Here is a 20,095-nt window from a genome sequence, read left to right on the forward strand (position 1 = left end):
TACAGTCACACGAATCGGATTATTAATGGGATATTATACAATTATTTAATGCTTGAGCAGTCAATAGACCAGAATGTTTTTCCCGAGGTGCAGGGAACAAACAGCTCAGTGTGATCTATTGCCCGAGGCCAACGGCCAAGGGCAATAGATCATACTGAGCTGTTCCATGCACCAAGGGAAAAAAATCTGGTCTATTGACTGCTCAAGCATTAAATAATTGTTTTATTACCTAATTCCTTATTTAGTTTTCCGGGTTTACAATTTGCATATTGCAGATGGTTTTCGTGCCATTATGCAATATACTAAGATTTTTTTTTCATCTTTTACATGCACCAAACTTGTTGCATGCATTACAACATCTCAGTTTAATATTAGTTTACACAAAGAAGGAGGAGTCTTCAACCCATTAGATTTAAATAGTCTTTTACCTTATATGAGGCTTTAAAACTGTTGATTATTTGATACATTGAATTTGGTTTCACCAAGTACTCAAAACAGCATCTATGTAAAGGAATATACATTCCATGAGAAAAAATGTAACATTATAACAAACACGCGTTCTGATCAGGGACGTATATAGTATACTACGTAGTATATACGTCCCTGTTCTGATATACGTTGCCGGTCTAATAGATCACAGTCTATTGAACCGGCAGTTCAAAATAGACGCAAATATTTAATTTGTAATAAAAGATCAACATCCCTTTGGTTAGGTAGTAAAATAAATTGTCTAAGGTGTAGGCATACGTAATGTAGTTTCGCTCACCAGTTGTGGGTTGGATTTTAAACTTTATCAGAGCCTACATTTTATATAGCTGATATACCTGAGACCACGTCACTGTGCCTTATCTAATCAGTGTGACCAATGCAATATAATCGCGCCATATAACTGTTTAAACGAACAGGAAAATTACGAATTAAAAAAAAATTGCGCATATATTTTTCGGATAAAAGCATTCCAAAGTATTTCATTTTGTTCTTTATAGACTACTTTCATTTTTTGGCGATGTCCACAAATTACGGACATAAAAATGTTGTTGATGAGTCTGCAAGGAAACTTGTCGCAGTGATCACTGGTGGTAACTCGTAAGTATTGAAAAACTTAAAATATGTTCCTTTAACATGGAGGAAAGTTTTGAAAGTTATATCTGTGAACATCTGATCAAAGCGTTTCAATGTAAACAATAACGTGACATGAGCCGTGTTTTTCATGTTTACAAGAATATCTCGCTTATTATTTGACATGTTCTGGCATTAAAATTTTGGTTGAGCATGAATCATTGCAAAAAAAAAAATTATCAACAGTATTAGCTGCAGGTCTGTAGCTCCCGGTCTGAAAAATTCGGAATTTTTTTTCAGACCGGGAGCTACAAACCTGCAGCTACAAGCATACAAGATGAATTTTATTTAAAGAAGATGTTAATTTGCCTCTTTACATACATGTGTAATTATAATAGCTTACTCTCCGTCAAATTACAAACTACAGGTTTAAGCAGTAGAAATTTATTTATTATGTTATAGCAGGGACGTGTATATACGTCCCTGGTTATAGACATTGTTTATTTTCATGTGGAATTACAATGTAAAGCATCTTTATTTACAGGGGTGTTGGGCTAACGGCAGCGGAGAGGCTTCTAAGCTTGAACAATGGTGAAGGAATAGAAATCTGTTTGGTGTGTAGAAATAAGCAACGGGCAGAGGTTGCTAGATCTTCTCTTCTGAAATCTCATCCTAATGCTACAGTGGACATTGTCTTAATAGACACAAGTAGCATTGCATCTGTGATAAAAGGAGCCAAAGAACTTCGCATAAAGTAAGCACTTAGCAGGTATCAAACAATTCTAATTACTATGCATTATATGTACCTTTTGAATCGGTATTAATAGTGAGTGCATGTACATGCACTGCAGCAGTCTTTGGATTTATTTGTTTAAGTTTTGGAAATTAAGATATGAAGTGGAGTTAGGAAGATAGATGAGGACTATATGTATATTTTTTGTCCCGTTATTTATAAATTTTCACATTAAAATGATATTCCCCAAAACCTCTTCTCCACACCTTATTTTCAGAATTTTGATTAGCAAAGAAAAATATGGATCTTTATGAAATAAAAAACATTTTACAGAACTTATTTAACCCACTTTGGGACTCACAGAGAAATATAACACCCCCCCCCCCTATAAAAAAAAACACCCTTCATCACTCCCACCTCCCCCCCCCCCCCAAAAAAAAACCCCCAAAAAAACAAAACAAAGAACCCAAAAAACCAGACAACCCCCCCCCCCCCCCCCCCAAGAACCCGTACTTCAATTTCTATAAATAATTTGAAAAAGAAGTACTGGTAGTATTGGATTCTTTAATACCAAAATCGTAGATTCCTATCTACGAAAAGAGCATGTTAGGCAATCTCACAGCTTATGAAACCAGAAATCTTAATCAAGGGAAAGCTTTTGGATCGTGAGAGGGCCTTTTGAAAACAACGCGTATATTGATTGAATTTTCTTGGTTGCTTAGCTTCTCAGGTATTTGTTTGACACTAAGATCAAGGTCATGCCCACTGTCTGGCCTAGTCTATGGTTGACAAATTTATTATTTATTTGTTTTAAAAAAGAATTTGCAAAATACATGTAACACAATCTTATCACATAGATTCAAGGTACAACAACACTACACTTTTAAGATATTAAGGATATGAAAAAAGTATTTATTCACGTCTTAATTGTAGTAAAGAATTGATAAGCAATTTGACTGCTTTAACAGCATTTTTTTAGGAGGCTTGTCATAAAATGGGAAAGACAGCAAGGGAAGAGATTGAGAACAGAATGTGTGAATGCAAGTTTGTTTTAGAAATACCTGAAATCATACCACACATATAATACTGGTACAATTATAAAAGTATTTTTTAGTTTGTATACATAAGAATTTGAAGTTCACAATTATTGATTTTAAAGGGTGCAGATTATCTTCAATCAAGTATAAATACCAGCATTTTTTTGCTTCCAATTTGCCATATAATTCATTTGTAAATATAAAGGATGACAGCAAAATTTCCACAATAGTGACTTTTGATGAATATAATGAATTATTTTTGTTAATGTAACAAAAACCAATTACATATATAGGAAAGAAAAATCAAGATAAGACCTTTTTTTTCTAAGTTAACTATTCTTATGTGTAAATTTTCTGTAGAGTGGAATTCAATTCTTTTTATTCATATACATGTGGTTCTAAAATATATACAGAGTGACTGTACAATAAATCTCACAGTAATTTGACTTTCGAATAGCAGTGATTAGAATTTTGTTACAAAGTAATCAAGAATGGAGAGAATAATTATGTAAATGCTTCTCATGGCTTCCTTAACTGAAAATAAACTAAAGATGAGAAATAAGAAATAAATCAAATAATGTTTTCAGTCTGTTCATTTGCAAGGGAGTACATGTAATAAGATACATCGTATTGACGATAGGTTTGTGATTGCTCAAGGTAGTACCCTAGGCAAATTTGACAAACTACCAGGAATGATCTAGTGAAGTCTTGGACTAGAAAATTTATTCTGGAATACTTTTTTGTGAAATTCCAAGGGTTTATCTATTATTCCAAGGGAATAAGAATAAATGTCTCAATGATTAATTTCTGAACAATCCTTGAAAAAAGTACATGCATTTGCAATGCATTTGATTTAGCGTAAACTGTTTTCTAATGAAAAAAAAAAGGTAAATATAATACACAGCCAATTTATGTCATACGTTGACAATAATTCACTACTGTATGCAGAGTTATTTTCGCCTCATGTAATTTTCGCCCTTCTACACTTGCAAACAGTTTTGCCCAGTCTTGAATTTGCCTAGACACAGACTTTATCTATGAATTTTTAGATCCATCTCAGACAAACTTTACTGTACAGTAAATGTTGGGTAGAACGAATACATGTATCTTTCAATGTGTTTATAAATATCAAACTTTTGGGGATCTGTATATAGAAAAATAATCACATCAATACAGTGTAATAACACTCTCATTTTACCTTCGCCCCCGATGTAAGAAGACAAATTAAAGACTGGGTGAATTCAAAATAATTTTCATGCCCCTCCAAAAAGTGGCTGGGGCATAACGACCCATTCCATCATTCCATTCTTTCATCCATCATTCTGTCATGATTAACTTTCCTTTCATTATCTTGACAACAGACGTGCACATTCAACTGAAATTAGATTGATGGATATGTCGTAGAATTACGCAGTTCAAGTTTAATTTTGTTTCAGGTATGATTATTTTCGACAGAGTTATGTTTCTTTAAATAAGAAAAAAATAAGAAATTTTTAGTTTTCGATACTTAAATTTTTGAAGGAATGTATATGCATTGTAAAAGTTGAGATTGCATGTATAGGTAAAGTTCAAATTTGGTCCAGGTTTGATGATTTTAAACAGAGTTATAGCCTAGGAATTTAGAAAAAATAAGAAAATTTCAGTTTCTGCTCTCTAATTTTTGAAGGGATGTAAACAGTATATATTAAGTTAAAATTGTATAAACAAATATTTATCAGAAAATACAGGTCAAGTTTGAATTTGGTCCAGGTCCTATTTTTGACTGAGTTATGCCCCTTAGAAAAAGAAATTTAAAAAAAATTCAGTTTCCACTCTCTGACTTCGAAGGAATGTATATACATGTATAAAGTTGATATTGTTTATACAAACATTTTACAAGAAAATAGAAGTCAATTTCGAATTTGGTCAAGGTCCATACTATGCTGTACGTGTATGGCCATATTAACTGCAAAGTGTATAGAAGAGCAAAAAACATGGGGTGAAAATAACCATGTATACATTATATCGGAGAAAGTGCCCTGTTTACTACATGTTGTACAAATATATATGTAAAATCTGTAAGTTTATTCACATGTTTACATGTACTTTAATATTTGCCTGACAAACGTATAACTCATTGTGTGGGTGTTCAGAAATTGAATGTCGTAATTGTGTTCGAGTTCATCACCTTTAAAACCACAATGGTTGCATGTAGATTGCACATAGAAAACAGAAATGTAGGCGGCTCGGTCTGTTTGTTGGTCATAGTAATTCAGTTCATGTCGGTGCTTGGCTTGAATTAATTGGCGTAACTTCAGAATCCTCCAGTGTAATCATTATGTAATTATTGTAATGAAGTTAAATGACATAAAACCACAGATAGGACTCTGCTTTATGGGTTTGTCGTGTTCATTAGCATCAGTTCTGATGTTTCTTCAGGGTTCATTATTTTATTTTTAATCCACAAAGAAATCAATGCATGACTCTCTATGTCTCTCTCTCCATCTTGCTTCAGTAAGCATAACTTGTTTACCGCATGTCTGGTGTTGGGAGTTGTATCTAGTACATGTTCTCATTAGTTCAGTGAACTTAAACTTGCTTTGCAAAAAAACGTGATTAGTTAGAAATTAATAATATGGATGCCAAATTATATATTGATCATAAATAATTTTTTTTTTTTTATAAAATCTTTATTGTATCTTTGATCTTTACTGTAAATGAATTTTTGTATGTAGAGCTTAAGGATCCTCCACACACCTGGGGAAAGATACTGCATACACGATCATTTTTCTAAATAAATGACCTTTTAAAATTTTATTGCTATTCATGAAAATGAAAGTCCCAGCAGTATTTGAACTTGGGACCTGCGGGTCGGCAGGTCGAATCTTCACCCATTGCTCCACAGAGATAGACACTAAATTTTTTCAATATAAGCTTTTCACAATGCGTTAAAATTGCAATGTTGTGACGTACTGTCATAAAAAGTAAAAGTCACAGGGTGTCGAAGATCCTTATAACGAAGTCATCATGAGTTTGATTTTGTATGTTATTTTCAGATATACAAGTTAATTCTACATTCAACGTCACTTCAAAATACCAAAGCTACGAGGGAGGGTGATAAAATTAAAACAAACAAAATTTTCAAACAATTGTTTTTCTTTTCACTTACATTAATACAAATACAGTAAATATTCAAAAAACATGTTGGTTGTCTCTTTAGTAATGGCCTCACCTGGAAATCCCATTGAATATCAGATTTATAGTCCATAATGTGCTCTAAACATTTCAAATTTCTACGGATTTCAGTATTTTAATAAAATCAAACTGAAATAAAAAAAATGGGTTTGTTTGTTTTTTTAAAACTCCATTTCTCCTTAACCTGCAGGCACGGGTTACGTTAAACTTAAAATTAACTTTGAAAAGCCTTATGTAGCATAATTTTAAATGGTAAATGTGGTAAATATTAAATGAATCATTTAACAAAATCATGCAGACACAATTTTTATTGAGTATAGAGTATTGAAAAGAAAAAGTTGTTTTTACTTCTTACATGTACCACAGTAGCAAAATTTTGAGAGGTACCGGTATATTTCTAGTGGTACGTGGCTATTTTTTAAAAATCAATTTCCAAAGATTGCCACTACACAAACATTAATTCCACTCGTACATGTATGGTGTTTTTCACTAAGGATCACTGAAATGCTAAGTTTATTTTACTTTGCCTAAGTTACGCAGATGTACCGGTACATGAATTCTTCTATTTTCAGATATCAGCATGTGGACTTTCTCTACCTCAATGCTGGCGCCTTTTTGGTCAGACGCGGCATCAACTGGTCACACATGATGAAGGAAATCTTTGACAGTGATAGTCCAGGACAGTATGTATCAAAGAATATGTATGAAAGAAAATGATAAGTGACACGCAGAGTCAGCACTTAAAGACTCTGAGAGGAAGGCAACACTCCCACTAAGAATACACCACTCTATTAACACTTCTTCTTTGCAACCATTTCTTGTGTACTGTAGATTGGCAAATAATTTCAATGGTTTTTATTTCACTATGTAAGCGATTCATCGATTTCCGCAAAATTAAACCCATCATAAATATTAACAAAAGTTTTAAAAATGTTAATTGTACATATACTTTGATCAACTGGTTTTCTTGGAGCGTGAAATTATAACCATCGCAATTGGTACTTTTTTAGAAATCGTGACATTTTAACATCGTGGATTTAAAATGACTTACAGTTTATTTGAATTTTGATAACTTAAACACTGTATTAATTTGTTATACTGTGGATATGTGGAAAAGAGATGAGGGCACTGGTTTAGTTATTTTGTTTTTTAACCCTTACTAACAATTCAAGACACCAGGTATCTGAGTTTTCACTCTGTTCATTAGAGTAACTAAATCACTGAAATAATGAGGTTTAAATGTTAATTGGCTCATAAAGTAATGGCTACATGCACTTTTTTTGCATTTTGTGCTTGTGTTCAATGCTGGTTCTTGCTTACAGGAAGATTTTACACATGTTCAGCACTGGTGAAGGTTTGCTACTGCAGAGGGATAGCTTAACCAATGAAGGACTCCAACAGGTGTTTGCCACCAATTTATTCGGCCATTATGTTTTAGTAAGCGTCACATTGTCTGCTTTGGTTTCATCAATTATGGACATTGATTTTTTGAATCAAGTTAAATGTACAGTTTCGAAGATATGTATACGGTATTTGAAACAAAAGTCTTATCAATAAAATAATTTTGTGTATCGACTGCGTAGATATCGATGAAAATTGATGTACAATGAACATTGCAAATTCCTATTTTTTTAAGGGGCATGGTCACAATTTTGGTCAAAAATTATTTTTTCAATTTTAATATTCACAATGCTTCAGTAAGACATTTTAAATAGGCAACCAAAATTTGAGTGTCATTCGTTGAGTTATAATCGAGTTACAGAGCTTACAATTCTTTGCTATGTAAGCAAAACTTTTGTTTACATTTTGAATATTGAAGTGAAATTTCCAGTTTTAGACCTAAAATAAATGTGTTAAACATTAGGAACTGTCTATTTATGCTTAAAATGAATAAGAAGATAGACAAATCAGCCTGAAAAAGATTTTTTACTGGTAAATTGAACCTAAGTAAAGAAAAACAGGACACGAGCCTTGTTTACATCAAAAAGAATTGTGAGTTCTGTATCTTGCTTATAACTCAATGACTGACTCTCATATTTCATTTGATCATTAGAAATGCATTCCTGAAGCATTGTAAATAATAAAACAGAAAAATAAAATTTGACCAAAATTGTGACCATGCCCCTTTAAAGTGGGCCCCTTTGAGATGGTCACCATCTAATGATGTCTAGTTTGAAAAAATACACATTTTTAATATAATATAATTGGGAATGCCAGGCATTTCTTTTATGAAAGCAATTCAAAACCTGTAGGATTTTGTTTTTATGTACATGTACCAGTTATGAGTACTTGCGGTACCGTAATTTTCTTTCAGGTGAGAGAGCTAGAGCCTCTTCTTGGGAAGGATTCCCCATCCCAAGTTATATGGACATCATCGAGGGCCAGCATAAAATCTTCCTTTAATGTAAATGATATTCAGCACAAGAATGGGTAAGTTTATGGTTAACACAGGTATATACCAATGTGCTGTGGGTAAGAACAAAATTGTAATTATTTTTAGAGTTCTTTACCAAGCAGAAGTTATACCCATGCAAACAGAAAAACCGAAAAATCTTATCACATACAAATTCATTCACATCAACAGTATTAAGGAAGTAAAACAGAATCTCCAAATTTTAGCTAATTTCAGTAGACTTACTTTCTTACTCAGGAAAATTGATTGATTTTTGTTTATAATTAACTGAAATTCATTTATGACATTTAATTTTCTTTCTGTCTGAAAAAAAAAAAACTTGATCAAAGCAGAGTCTTCAGGAAATTCTGTTTTTACTCTGTATGTGGTTTCAGCCCCCAAGCTTATCAATTGTTTAGTTTTGATTAATGTATTTGTATAACCACAACATTTTTAGCTCTCCTGAGCCAAAGACTAAAGCGAGCTTTTCTGATCAAAATCTGTCTGTTGTTGCTGCTGTCTTCGTTGTAGTCATCATCATAACATCATTTTTTCATCTTCTTCTCTGGAACCACTTGGCCAAAATCAACCAAACTTGGCACAAAGCACCCTTGGAGAAGGGCTCTCAAGTTTGTTTAAATGAAGAGCCAGATTCTTTTCAAAGGGGAGATAATTTAAAAAAGAGTGAAGATTTTAAAATCTTCTCCAGAACCAAATAGCCTATAATAATCAAACTTTACATTTGCTTCATGATATATAGTAGATTCAAATTTGCTCAAATCATGACCCCAACTTTTTTTCCTATTGAATCTTTTATAAAGTTTAAATTCAGAATTTGATCTCTTCTTCTTTTCAATTTTGTATGAATAAAATGTACGTCAAACTCCTGTTTCGTCACTGAAGAGTAGATGAATTACTGCTCACATTATTGCCTGGCTTAATGCTCAGAGTTTTTAGCTATTCATCTGAACATTCAAACCCAAGCAAAACTGTAAACAAAATGATCATATTAGCAGCTACAAGGAAAATAGACATATCAGTGTGAAAAGGAAAAAAAAAGGAAAATCTTTTTATTTTTTTTGTGAAATACCTTGTATTAATTTGTTAAAGTACAACATGCATCTTTTCTACCAGGTATGTGTAATGTCAGGTATAATTATCAATTTGAAAAGAAGTGAAAAATTGGATAGTTTTATTACTGTAGATTCCTTAATCGAGAGAACATAAAATCGTGAATGCCGAAATTTTATCATAGTTTCATGTAGTCTACATATGGCCGAAAATAAAAAGCGAGATTTTAAAATTCGCCAGGCGGGCTTCTCACAATTTTACGCAGATATTAATTTCTCGCTTTTAATTAGGAATTTACAGTATCCACTGTTAGTTTTTATAATACAAACTTAAATTCCTATTTAGTAAAGCTCATTCCTATTTTTGAGGTGTAATTTCCTAATTAATTCATTCTTAGGAAATAAAAGTTATACATAGAAACCGGCCCCTCCACTTTTTTGGGAAAGACTTTTAATTTAATTAATTTCAATGATCTTGAAAGTGTGTATTGTAAACATCTAACTGTTGATTATTAAAGTTTTGATTATTCTGAAATTTTTTTCCTCTGAAAAATACTGAAACTCATAAGTAGTTTATAGAATTATAATAGCTGAGATCTCAATACCAATTTAGCAGCAATGTTTAGGTGTCCCAGAGCTAAAATAAAGCTAGAAAACGGTATTGTCTGAATCAAGGAAAAATATGTTGACTGAGAATATTTCTTAAAATACTGATTACATACCGGTAATTGACAACAATATTCAACATGATATTTGATGCAATTTTAGCTAACCGAGACGAAGTTGGAGGGAGCTTATGCTATACCCCTGGTGTCAGCATCCAGACCTGGTTAAAGTTTTTGGTGCAGGTCCTGTATCTAACTTATCACTTGTCTAATCTTTACCAAACTTGCATGGATGATGCATCTGGGCCTACTTATGGACTTAAAAGACTTGGATACTGAGTCTGGGCCATGAATTTCAGATGCTGGAGGAGGTTAAGGTTTTTGGAGCAGGTTAAAGTTTTTGGAGTAGGTGCCCTTGGATAGCCATTTCTAAGTTACCGATACTAACAATTCTAACTTCACCAAACTTGCATGGATGGTGTGTGTCTTATGATACTGATGCACTTGATAGGCTTGAATGCTGAATCTGAGCCATAGGTTTTGGATGCTGGATGAGGATAAGGTTTTTGGAATAGGTGCCCTTTGATGACTATACCTTTCTTACTATTGGTCCTTACTTCATCAAACTTGCATTGATGGTGTGTTACATGGTTTGTAGTTGACTAAATATGGTTTATTAGTAGTCAGTATATTCCATATGGAAGCTCAAGCTTTGCTTGCCCCATATGGAATTTACTGACTGTATAAACCATGTTTGGTCAACTTCAAACCATGTTACTATTTATGTTGTAATGTATCATTTGATATGATATTTTTTCATATCAAACTATATTGTATCATATATTATGTTATGATATTGTGTTATGTGATATTATACATTTATATTTAACAAGATACAAAATCATATCATATTGTACATTGTTATACTTTCATGTTAAATACTGAAATCTGATTGGTTAAGACGCAGTTAATAATATTTACTATTACCCTCAGCGTTAGCAACGCACTTGGCAACGGGTAACATTAAAAAATGTTACATGCGCGAAAATTATGCGCGTACGGTTCGCTGTAGAATTCACGTTATTCCTATATAAAAGCAGTAAAATTTTCTTAAAAATTTTAAAAAAGACATTCAGTATAACAAAATAAATAGTGCCTGTTTGGGAGGATAACAGTTGAAATTGACACCCCTCGAAAACCATTGTCAACCTCCGCTTCGCGTCGGTTGACAATGGTTTTCTCGGGGTGTCAATTTCAACTGTTACCCTCCCAAACAGGCACTATTTATATATTGTAATATACAATAATGAATGAAATTTACATATGATTATCATAAAATTATGTATCATATGATATACGATATTGTGTCAGACCACACTATAGTTCCCAATATATCCAAGATCATTAACAGTGAATTTCAAATGATAAAAGTGATGCCTCATAAAGGTGATGACTCATCTCAGTGAGCTTTGAAATTTGTGATTACCAATGTTTGTGATGTCATATATACTTCGTAGTCATGTGACGTGCGTATCCTAACATTTAACATTGCAAATGATCTGGTTAAATGATACTGGCACAGGTGATGAATGACATAAAATCATAAACATTTTGAAGAAAAATCCTCTGTTATGTCATATACTTTGAAGTTCTTCCTTATGCTTTAAATAGATATTTTGTTTATTAAAGATATTAGATAAAACTTTTTGTCAGATCCTCAAAATAATGCACATTTTTACGAATAAAAAGCAATGTACCTAAAGTTGGGGTACATCTGCAAGTTTCCCAAGCTTGATTCACACAGATACTTATATTTTCTACCAATTTTACGTAAAATATTTTTAATTAAAAAATGTATCAATCTTTCACCTGAGCCAAGCTATTTATTACGTGCATGAAAATCTCTTCATTCAGTTTTTTACACGTAGCAGGGAGAGTCTCCAAACCATTCGTTTAAAATAGTCGTTTACTTTAAACAAAGCTTTATAAATGCCAATTATTTGATAAAATGAATATTAATATGAATGAATTATGTACATCTAGTATTAATGAAAGCATCTATGTAAAGGATACAAGGGGTTTTATTACTGTTTCAATATGATTCCCCTTTTCATGTTGCAATACATTCCCCGAGAACTATGGAATGGAATGCAGGTCATGATGTCAAAGTTGATTATGATTTCATATCACATGACGTTCAGAGAAGTGACTTTCTTTGCATTACTGTGAAATTATTTGGGAAGATTAACGTGCTCGCATAGGTCAATTTTAGATTGACCTTTTTCAACCAATCAAATCTTACCTCAACTCTAAAAACAGGTTGATTTTCTGCGTGATCTAACCAACTCTTATCTGAAGAATTTTGATGAACACAACTTGATGATTGTAGAATTCTTGTTTTCTAGGCAAGATCCATATGGTTCTTCAAAGTTTGGGATCGATGTTATGAGTGTGGCTTTAAATGAAAGATTGAACAAACAGGTATAGTATGCCAATGAATCATGTCAGACAAAGAAATTTCCCCTCTCTCTCTCTCTCTCTCTCTTCTCTCTCCCCCCCCCCCCCCCCCAAAATAACCCACAGTCACATAGTTCTTCACAAGTTCTTAGGATGTTGTTCATTTAGGGTTAAAGTTGTCAGATTCGGATTTTTATAAAGTAAAATCATGAGTAAAAATTGTTCTAAACACAAAAAGTACTTAAAAAATGAATTATTATTGACATAGCTAGAATTCGTTGTTTTAACTATATTATGGATTTAAGATCAAATGAAAACATGAACTTAAAGCAAAACAGAGAATTTTTGGTCATTTGGTTCTGTGTGAGTGGAAATAAGGTATTATTTTTATCTATTACATATTAAATTTTTGATTCGTAAACATCCTTTTATTCCATACGATTCTATAAGTACATTTGTAAAATGGCTGGCACGACACGTTTAGAGGACCAAACTCTAAGGGCGGATAGCATAAAATCTATGTGGTCAAATTTGTTTTAATTTGGCAAAAAGATAAGTCTTATATGTTATCCTTCCATTGCTGAAAATTAAAAGAAAATCATATGTTGTAATTTTTTACATATGAAATTGAAAATGAAAACACCCTTTTTCCTATTTAATCCTATATAAAATGTCGGGGATGATTCAGACATATGACCAAAATTTGAGCGCAGCTAACAAATAAACTATATGTCAATTTACCTTTTATTTTGCACATGGTTTACTCAGAAGCTGACCTTTCACTATAAAAAAAATTAAATGAAATCTTATGTTTGAAACATTCTCCCCCAAGACTCCTTAAACAAGAGTACGTGAAGATTTTAAAATTCATGCAATGAAATACTGGTTTTAATTAGAGATACTCCTTATAAATTTATTTTCAAAGTATGGCATTGAATTAAAGAATTTACTTTATGTACTTTTTTACGAATTAAAGAATTTACTTTATGTACTTTTGTAAAAAAAATATGTGGAATTCTAATTAATCATACTCACAAAAAAATGTCCATGCTAAGACAGACCCAGGGAACAATGTTCTGGGCTTGTTTTTTGAATGAGATTCTTTATTTTTTCAATTCAAAAATAGATTTCAGAAAATTTAATCAATTTTGTGTCTTGGAAGATTACAGGTATTAAATGTTGATTATCATGCAAACACACCATGAATAGACCAAAGGAGCACAAAATTAAAACCATCGTTTGTTATGTTCGGAGAAAATCTAAGAATAGTTTTCTGGAAGATTATGATTATAGTAATCTCAATGACGCAGTAGCTTAGTTAGTTTTAATAGGGCATGTTTAATACAGGTTAATCGTTTTTGTGACATCGCTGATATGGAGGAATTTTTTTATCCCTGAAGTGATTTTGCAAACTAGTTATTTTTTTCATCAGCATACAATTTTATGTGAATCATACAGCTAGGTTAAAATTTAATTTTGTTTGAATTTAATTTTATTGATAAATATTAGCAATAAAGGACAAGATAAAGTATCACATAAGACAGTAGAAACATTCAGATCATTACATGCTTTTAACATTGACACAAATTTCTTATGACCAAAAAAAAAAAAGGAGAAAATTTATCACATGTACATATATAAATGAAGTTGTAAAACGAAAGGCTGTCTAATACTGCAGGGTTCATAAATTTCAAGTCTATAAACATGATCAATTTCAAACTATTTCATAAAAATAATTTTTATTTAAAATTGTGTATTTAACAAAAATTTGATAATGATGTGGTATCATTTTAATTGAAATTAGAGGATATTTTCTTGACTAGACAGAATTCGCTAAGTAGTAGGTACCGGTAATGCTTTGTTTGAAAACATACTGGAATCACACTGCCTGTTACTAGATTCATTCAAGCCCCCCCAAATTATTATATCGTACTGTGAAAAATTCATATGGATGTTCAACAATGTTCGACAATGTTACCTAAAACATATGTTTAACATTTGTTGCAATTTATAAAGTGTATACTCAATATGGAGTTGAGATTGAAACAATCTTAAGAATGAAGAATTGGTGATCAGGTTTACCTCTAAACCAAAGACATTGATAATTTTCTTAGGGTATAAGGCACACTACCGTTCAACTTTCATATCTTGAACAATGAAATCTTGAATACAATGGATATGTCGAAGTGATTTGTAAGTCCCAACCACTTATTTTTTTCTAGTATTTTACCTTGGATATCTCGAATACTCGGATATCTAGAAGATTATAAACAGTCCGATCAAGTTTGAGTTAAGGAAGTTTGAATATATTAGACTACTATGCTTTTTTATCTTTGAGTCCAAATTCTTTGAAATAAACAATCATAGGTACCATATTTAAGAAGTTGCCTGACCTTGCTTAAAAGTGGATTTTATGAAGAGAGAATAATACAAGCTGATATAGGAGTAAAATAATACTGCCTTCATCAACATCCAGGTTAAAAAAAACCCACAATAAATTCCAAATTACATCTTTCAAATACTGCCATGATTTGGACTCCAAATTAAAACATAAGTTAATAGTTGCAACATATTCAAATTCTTTTTATCTTTTTGTATTGAAAAGTTGAACAAATTTCAAACTACTTCAAAATACATGTACATTACATTAAATGGAAATATGAAAAATCTTACCACAGTGAAATTCTCTCTCGATCGTCTCTGAATATCTTAGCCGCAAAATTGAATTGAACAATTTTTTCTCATGAAATTCATGATATACCTTGAACATTTTTTTTTTTTTTTACCATTTTCCTTCCAATTTTTTTTATTATTATTATTATTTGAAACTGGTATAAATTAGCACAGGAAAATCTGCCGAGGATAGTTAACAAAGACGTAATGACAAGCCTCCCCACTCATTACACCTGCATGGTTGAAATTAATCACGCAGCCGGGAGCCCAATTTGTTGGTCGGATTCCATGATTGTTGAAAAACTCTGATTTATTTTGTCTTGTTAGGAACAAAATCATGCAGCCTCCAATCAGCAAAGATGTCTGGCTGTCCTTGTGTTTTTGTTATTTTTTGTTTAGTTTGGAATTACATTTTTTTTTTTTAATTAAAATGTTGTCAACTGTATTTTTTGTGTGTATGTGGTTAGACAATCAAAATTCGCAGCAATGTTCTTTTTATGGTTCTGTTAAACCTATTAATAAAGTTTTTTTTACTTATACATATACAAATGATTTGACTTCTCATTAGCCAAAAAAATATGGCTTTTAACAAGTGTCTGTTTGAATTAATAGTTGTCAATCATGAATAATATTACATGTAATGATGTTCATTAATTTCCGTGAAGTTCAGGTACTGCAGTAATTACACTGTCATATGTTAGATAATTTTTTTCAGTGCAATAATATTTTTACTAATGAATCGTCATTATATGTTAATCAATTTTAACGTGATGGGGTTTTCATTTTAATCAGGACCAGTATAATTAAAATGAAGGGGAGATGCTTGAATCTTAATTGCATGAATATTGATTTGATAGAGAGCATTACTCCTGCAAATATGTCCATACAAGTTTAAAATCTTCAACAATAAAATTATAAAGTAAGGGAGCTAGGAAAGATTTCAACAGTCAAACATATAAGCATCAATTTCATTGAATGAAGTTCAACATAGTTAGATTTGTTTGAGAAAAAAAGATTAATTTCATAAAATTTATATAGTAGTAATTATATACTAGTACAAGAACCCATGAATTCATGTTTACATAGGACCATTGTTTTACATGGAGTGAAAGTGTTAAATGATCGTGGTATCATTGTATGTTTACAGCATCTAATGAACTGTAAACGTATTATATTTGGCGTGTACGATATTTGGCGGAAATTAGTTTTTGAACAAGTTGGCATGAATTTGAATTAGCGTGTTCCTCAATGTGACTATACACATGGCATTTAGCGATGAACTTGATTTAGCGCAAGCCGCATTCCGCCAAAAGCGCTAAATAGATACACAACCAAATGTAATATGTTAACAGTAATCTATTGTTACTTTACAGAACATCTACTCCCACACATGTTGTCCAGGCCTAGTGCTCACAAACTTGACCAGTGCTATTTTCCCCATGTGGATCTGGTATATGCTGCTGCCTTTCTTTCTACTTGTAAGTTATAAGCATACGCCAAATCGAGAATTAATCCGACTCCTTTTAATTGCTTTTTATACATGTTTTAAATCATTTAAATGTAGGTGCATGTATCTTGATCTTGTCAGCAGCCATCTTGTGAAGCTGCATATTCTTCAGAGTTAAAGCAGAAACTTAATATGAAAATAATGAAATTGATAAAATTCTTCATTATTATGAGAGTGGGATGGTGAAATTTCACGTGGGGACAACTAATTATTATAGTCTCAGATGTGACTGTGCAAGGTCGTAGATTGACAATCTTGGCCTTGATTGTTCAAAATATGTAAAACATCAATAGGAAGTAGTTGAAAAAAAATTCATCTCAAGTTTTTTCATTGTTCCTGTATCTGTTGTAATTTTGATGTGTTATTTTTGACAATATTGACAATATTCATTTTCTTGTCAAAATTTTTATTTTTCAATTCTCTTATTATATACATCACAAAAATGAGGGTCAATAAACAAAAAAAAACAACAAAAAAAAAAACCCGAAGAAAATGTGGCTGTCTATCATATATTTTTCATATAAGTTATAACTAACAAATTCATTTATGCACCAACTTTTATTTTATTGATATGTGAAGTTTCATACCATTTGATGAAAAGGTATTTTTTGTTACTTGATTTTAAAAACAACATGATTTGTCACCAATGAGCACGGTAATGTTCAAAACATGACGTCAAGATGACAGACGCAAAACATGTCAAGATGATGGACGCACAGTTCATAGTTATACCTTATCTTTATATCACGCTTATAGTCTCTTGTGCCTTTCACCATACAATTTTAAAATATTAAAAAAAAAAATGTTTTTTGGTTGTTGGGTGTTGAAAATGATCTGTTTGAGTGAAAGCATAAATCTTTGAAGGATAGATTGAACAGTAATACTGTGAATGGGGTGACTGTATTGGTTTGCTTGGAGTTTTCATGTGATTATTAATTTTTCAGATGAGAATTCTTATTTCCAATTTCAACATGACACCTTACAATGGCTCAGAATCACTAGTAAGTTTATCACAGATTTTGATATAGTAACAGTTGTTTTTTTTTAAGTTCCTTATGAAACCATTAGCATGGTTAGTTACAACTTAATTGGCAGATTTTTTTTTCATGTATTTTACAGTGTAAATGTTCACATTGAGAGCACCGGTTTACATTAAAATCATAAAAAATATTGGAAATTTTTTATGCAGGTTTGGTTATCCCAACAAAATCCAAAAAAACTAGATCCAATGGCCAGATATGAAAGCAACACTTCCTTTCTTTGGAAAAGATATGTATCATCCAGAAAGGTTTGTATACACACTGAAGAAAGATTGTCTGTTTCCTTAAGGGTCTCCCACACCCTGGGACTTCTACTTTTTATAACAGTATGTCATCGATAAATTAAATTTAATTAGGGTCTTTCGTCTCCAGCGGAAGACCCTACTATTATTCTATTGTTTCTTTTTCACTTTTCTTATTATTCTTTTTATTCTTTTTTTGTCTTACAAATTTTGTGCAGGCGATTTCTCGAAGATGGCTCATTCGATTTTCTTCAAATTTTAAGGGTTGATGTGTCGGCATCTGAAGTTTGTACCGCCGTTTCAATTTTTTGATAATCACTTCCGGTCGGATGTTATCGTCCGTTTACGATTTTTAAAAGTCAATTTTGTTGGCTAGAGATCTAAAAAACGAAAAAAGATATAGGGCTGAAATTTTCAGTGAAGATAGACATCAGTTTTACCTGTTGCAACATGGTCATAAAAACGTCCGCCGTCACTTCCGGTCGTCACCGGAAGGAAAGATAAAAAATCTATTTTTTCGACTTTTTGCTTTTAGTATATTTTTCTAACGGGTTGATAGAGACTCTTTTACTGATTCAGAATATGTAATTTGTTTTGAAATCGATTGATGTGTTCCCGAGTTATTAAGCATCAAAGTCCTGAAGCGAGAGTCTGAGTAACTCGGTCGTTAGAGTCGTGGACATGTGCCCAAGCGACCCGGGTTCAAGCTTTGGGTGCCGAAATATTTTTTCCTAATTTTTTTGCATTGATTTACAATTTAGTCTTAAAAGTGAAGGATTTTATCTCATTTATTAAAAAATCGGACGGAAGACCCACTCGTTGCTCACAACGAGAACGATCTAGTTGCTTTGGGAAATTGTTTCCACCAATAGATTTGTCAGACTTTGTAGTGCAGTGTAAACATCAGTAGGCTACTGTCCTTCAGATCCTCTGTTTGAATCCTGGAGGGATTTATGTTAACATGTACTAGTATGCAGCATTTTTCTGAAAATTGTGTCCTTTCCCTCCACTCCCCTCAAATAAAAAATTCTATTTGTTTCTGAGCTTTCAGATCTTTGACCTGTTAGAGTATCTTTTCTTTTAAAATATTACAATTTTTTGCGGTGTTTTAAGAAACTTTTCTCAAAGGTGTGGGAGACCATTAAATTAAAACCTATGAAGGAAAATAAAAGTAAATCCAGTGCATTAGCTAATTATGGTATATTGATAAAATGTATTGATGAATTGTTTTCAGCTTCCGGTGGACAAGGACACTTGTGATCAACTGTTCAAGGAATGTGACTCTCTGTATCAGATGTTCAAGAGAGGAGAAACTATAGATAATATAGATAAATAGCAGACCTGTACAAGAACCTCAGTCTTTCATATTTGAATTGAACCTCAGTCAATGTGGATAAGAACCATGGTTAAACCGGTTCATTGTACATGCATATACCGTGTACATGTACAATGATTTCAGAGATCCAATGAATTTGCTCAGAATTTATTGTATTACTTTTGTTTATACTTTTTCTAAATATATTTTTTTTATGTACGGGTAGTACACAAGTATATGCAAACAAATCCTTTTCCAGTTAACTTAGGACAAGGTGTATTTTATAAGTTGTACCGGTAATATATGATTTGAATTAATTTATTCCATCTCCGGGTAATGGTTAATTTATTTTTTTAAGATGCTGCCTGTAAATAACAAGTATGCTGTGGTTACATTGTAGACAATATTACTTTACACGTAACTAGTTTAAGTTATGTAAATTTCTGTGTTTGTTATACAATATTTTACAATAAACTATTTTTATGACATTAGCCATCTCTTTCTTGTATAAAAAATCATCACTGCATTGCCCATTTCATAGTGCCTGGTTGCTTAAATAATTATGGTATTAATATTTTAAATGAATATAGGGGCAGGGCATTAAGTAAAGAGTTGACTTTCCTTTAAAATAAAATAAGTTGTTTTTCAAGAATTAGTGCAGTAGTGCTCAGCATAATGAAGGGGTTAGCGGAAAAATATATCTTACTTCATTTTTTCTGTGCTCTGACATGTACAGTAGAACTTGTTTAGTACAGCAAGATTATATTGAAATTTTGGATATACATTAAAAC

At 31.9% G+C, this 20,095-nt stretch overlaps 1 protein-coding gene across 1 annotated transcript; it reads left to right on the forward strand.

Annotated features, from left to right (window-relative positions):
* Positions 1 to 861: 861 nt before the first annotated feature.
* Positions 862 to 19,791, forward strand: LOC105338891 (3-keto-steroid reductase/17-beta-hydroxysteroid dehydrogenase 7). Its single transcript, XM_011444184.4, has 10 exons — positions 862 to 1,086; positions 1,604 to 1,813; positions 6,576 to 6,686; positions 7,326 to 7,440; positions 8,318 to 8,433; positions 12,476 to 12,551; positions 16,574 to 16,678; positions 17,652 to 17,708; positions 17,897 to 17,995; positions 19,224 to 19,791. The coding sequence occupies exons 1-10, from the start codon at positions 1,007 to 1,009 to the stop codon at positions 19,323 to 19,325; spliced, it is 1,071 nt and encodes a 356-aa protein (XP_011442486.3). The 5' UTR covers positions 862 to 1,006; the 3' UTR covers positions 19,326 to 19,791.
* Positions 19,792 to 20,095: the final 304 nt, after the last annotated feature.

This window comes from Magallana gigas, chromosome 3, assembly GCF_963853765.1.
Source record: "Magallana gigas chromosome 3, xbMagGiga1.1, whole genome shotgun sequence".
NCBI lineage: Eukaryota > Metazoa > Mollusca > Bivalvia > Ostreida > Ostreidae > Magallana > Magallana gigas.

What these genes read in the sequence shown, in the direction of transcription:
- LOC105338891 (XM_011444184.4), top strand. Translation starts at nt 1,007, where the DNA reads ATGTCCACAAATTACGGACATAAAAATGTTGTTGATGAGTCTGCAAGG. An exon ending in GACAGTGATAGTCCAGGACA is followed by an intron (nt 6,687 to 7,325) that starts GTATGTATCAAA and finishes TCTTGCTTACAG; the next exon opens with GAAGATTTTACACATGTTCA. An exon ending in TGCTGCCTTTCTTTCTACTT is followed by an intron (nt 16,679 to 17,651) that starts GTAAGTTATAAG and finishes TTAATTTTTCAG; the next exon opens with ATGAGAATTCTTATTTCCAA.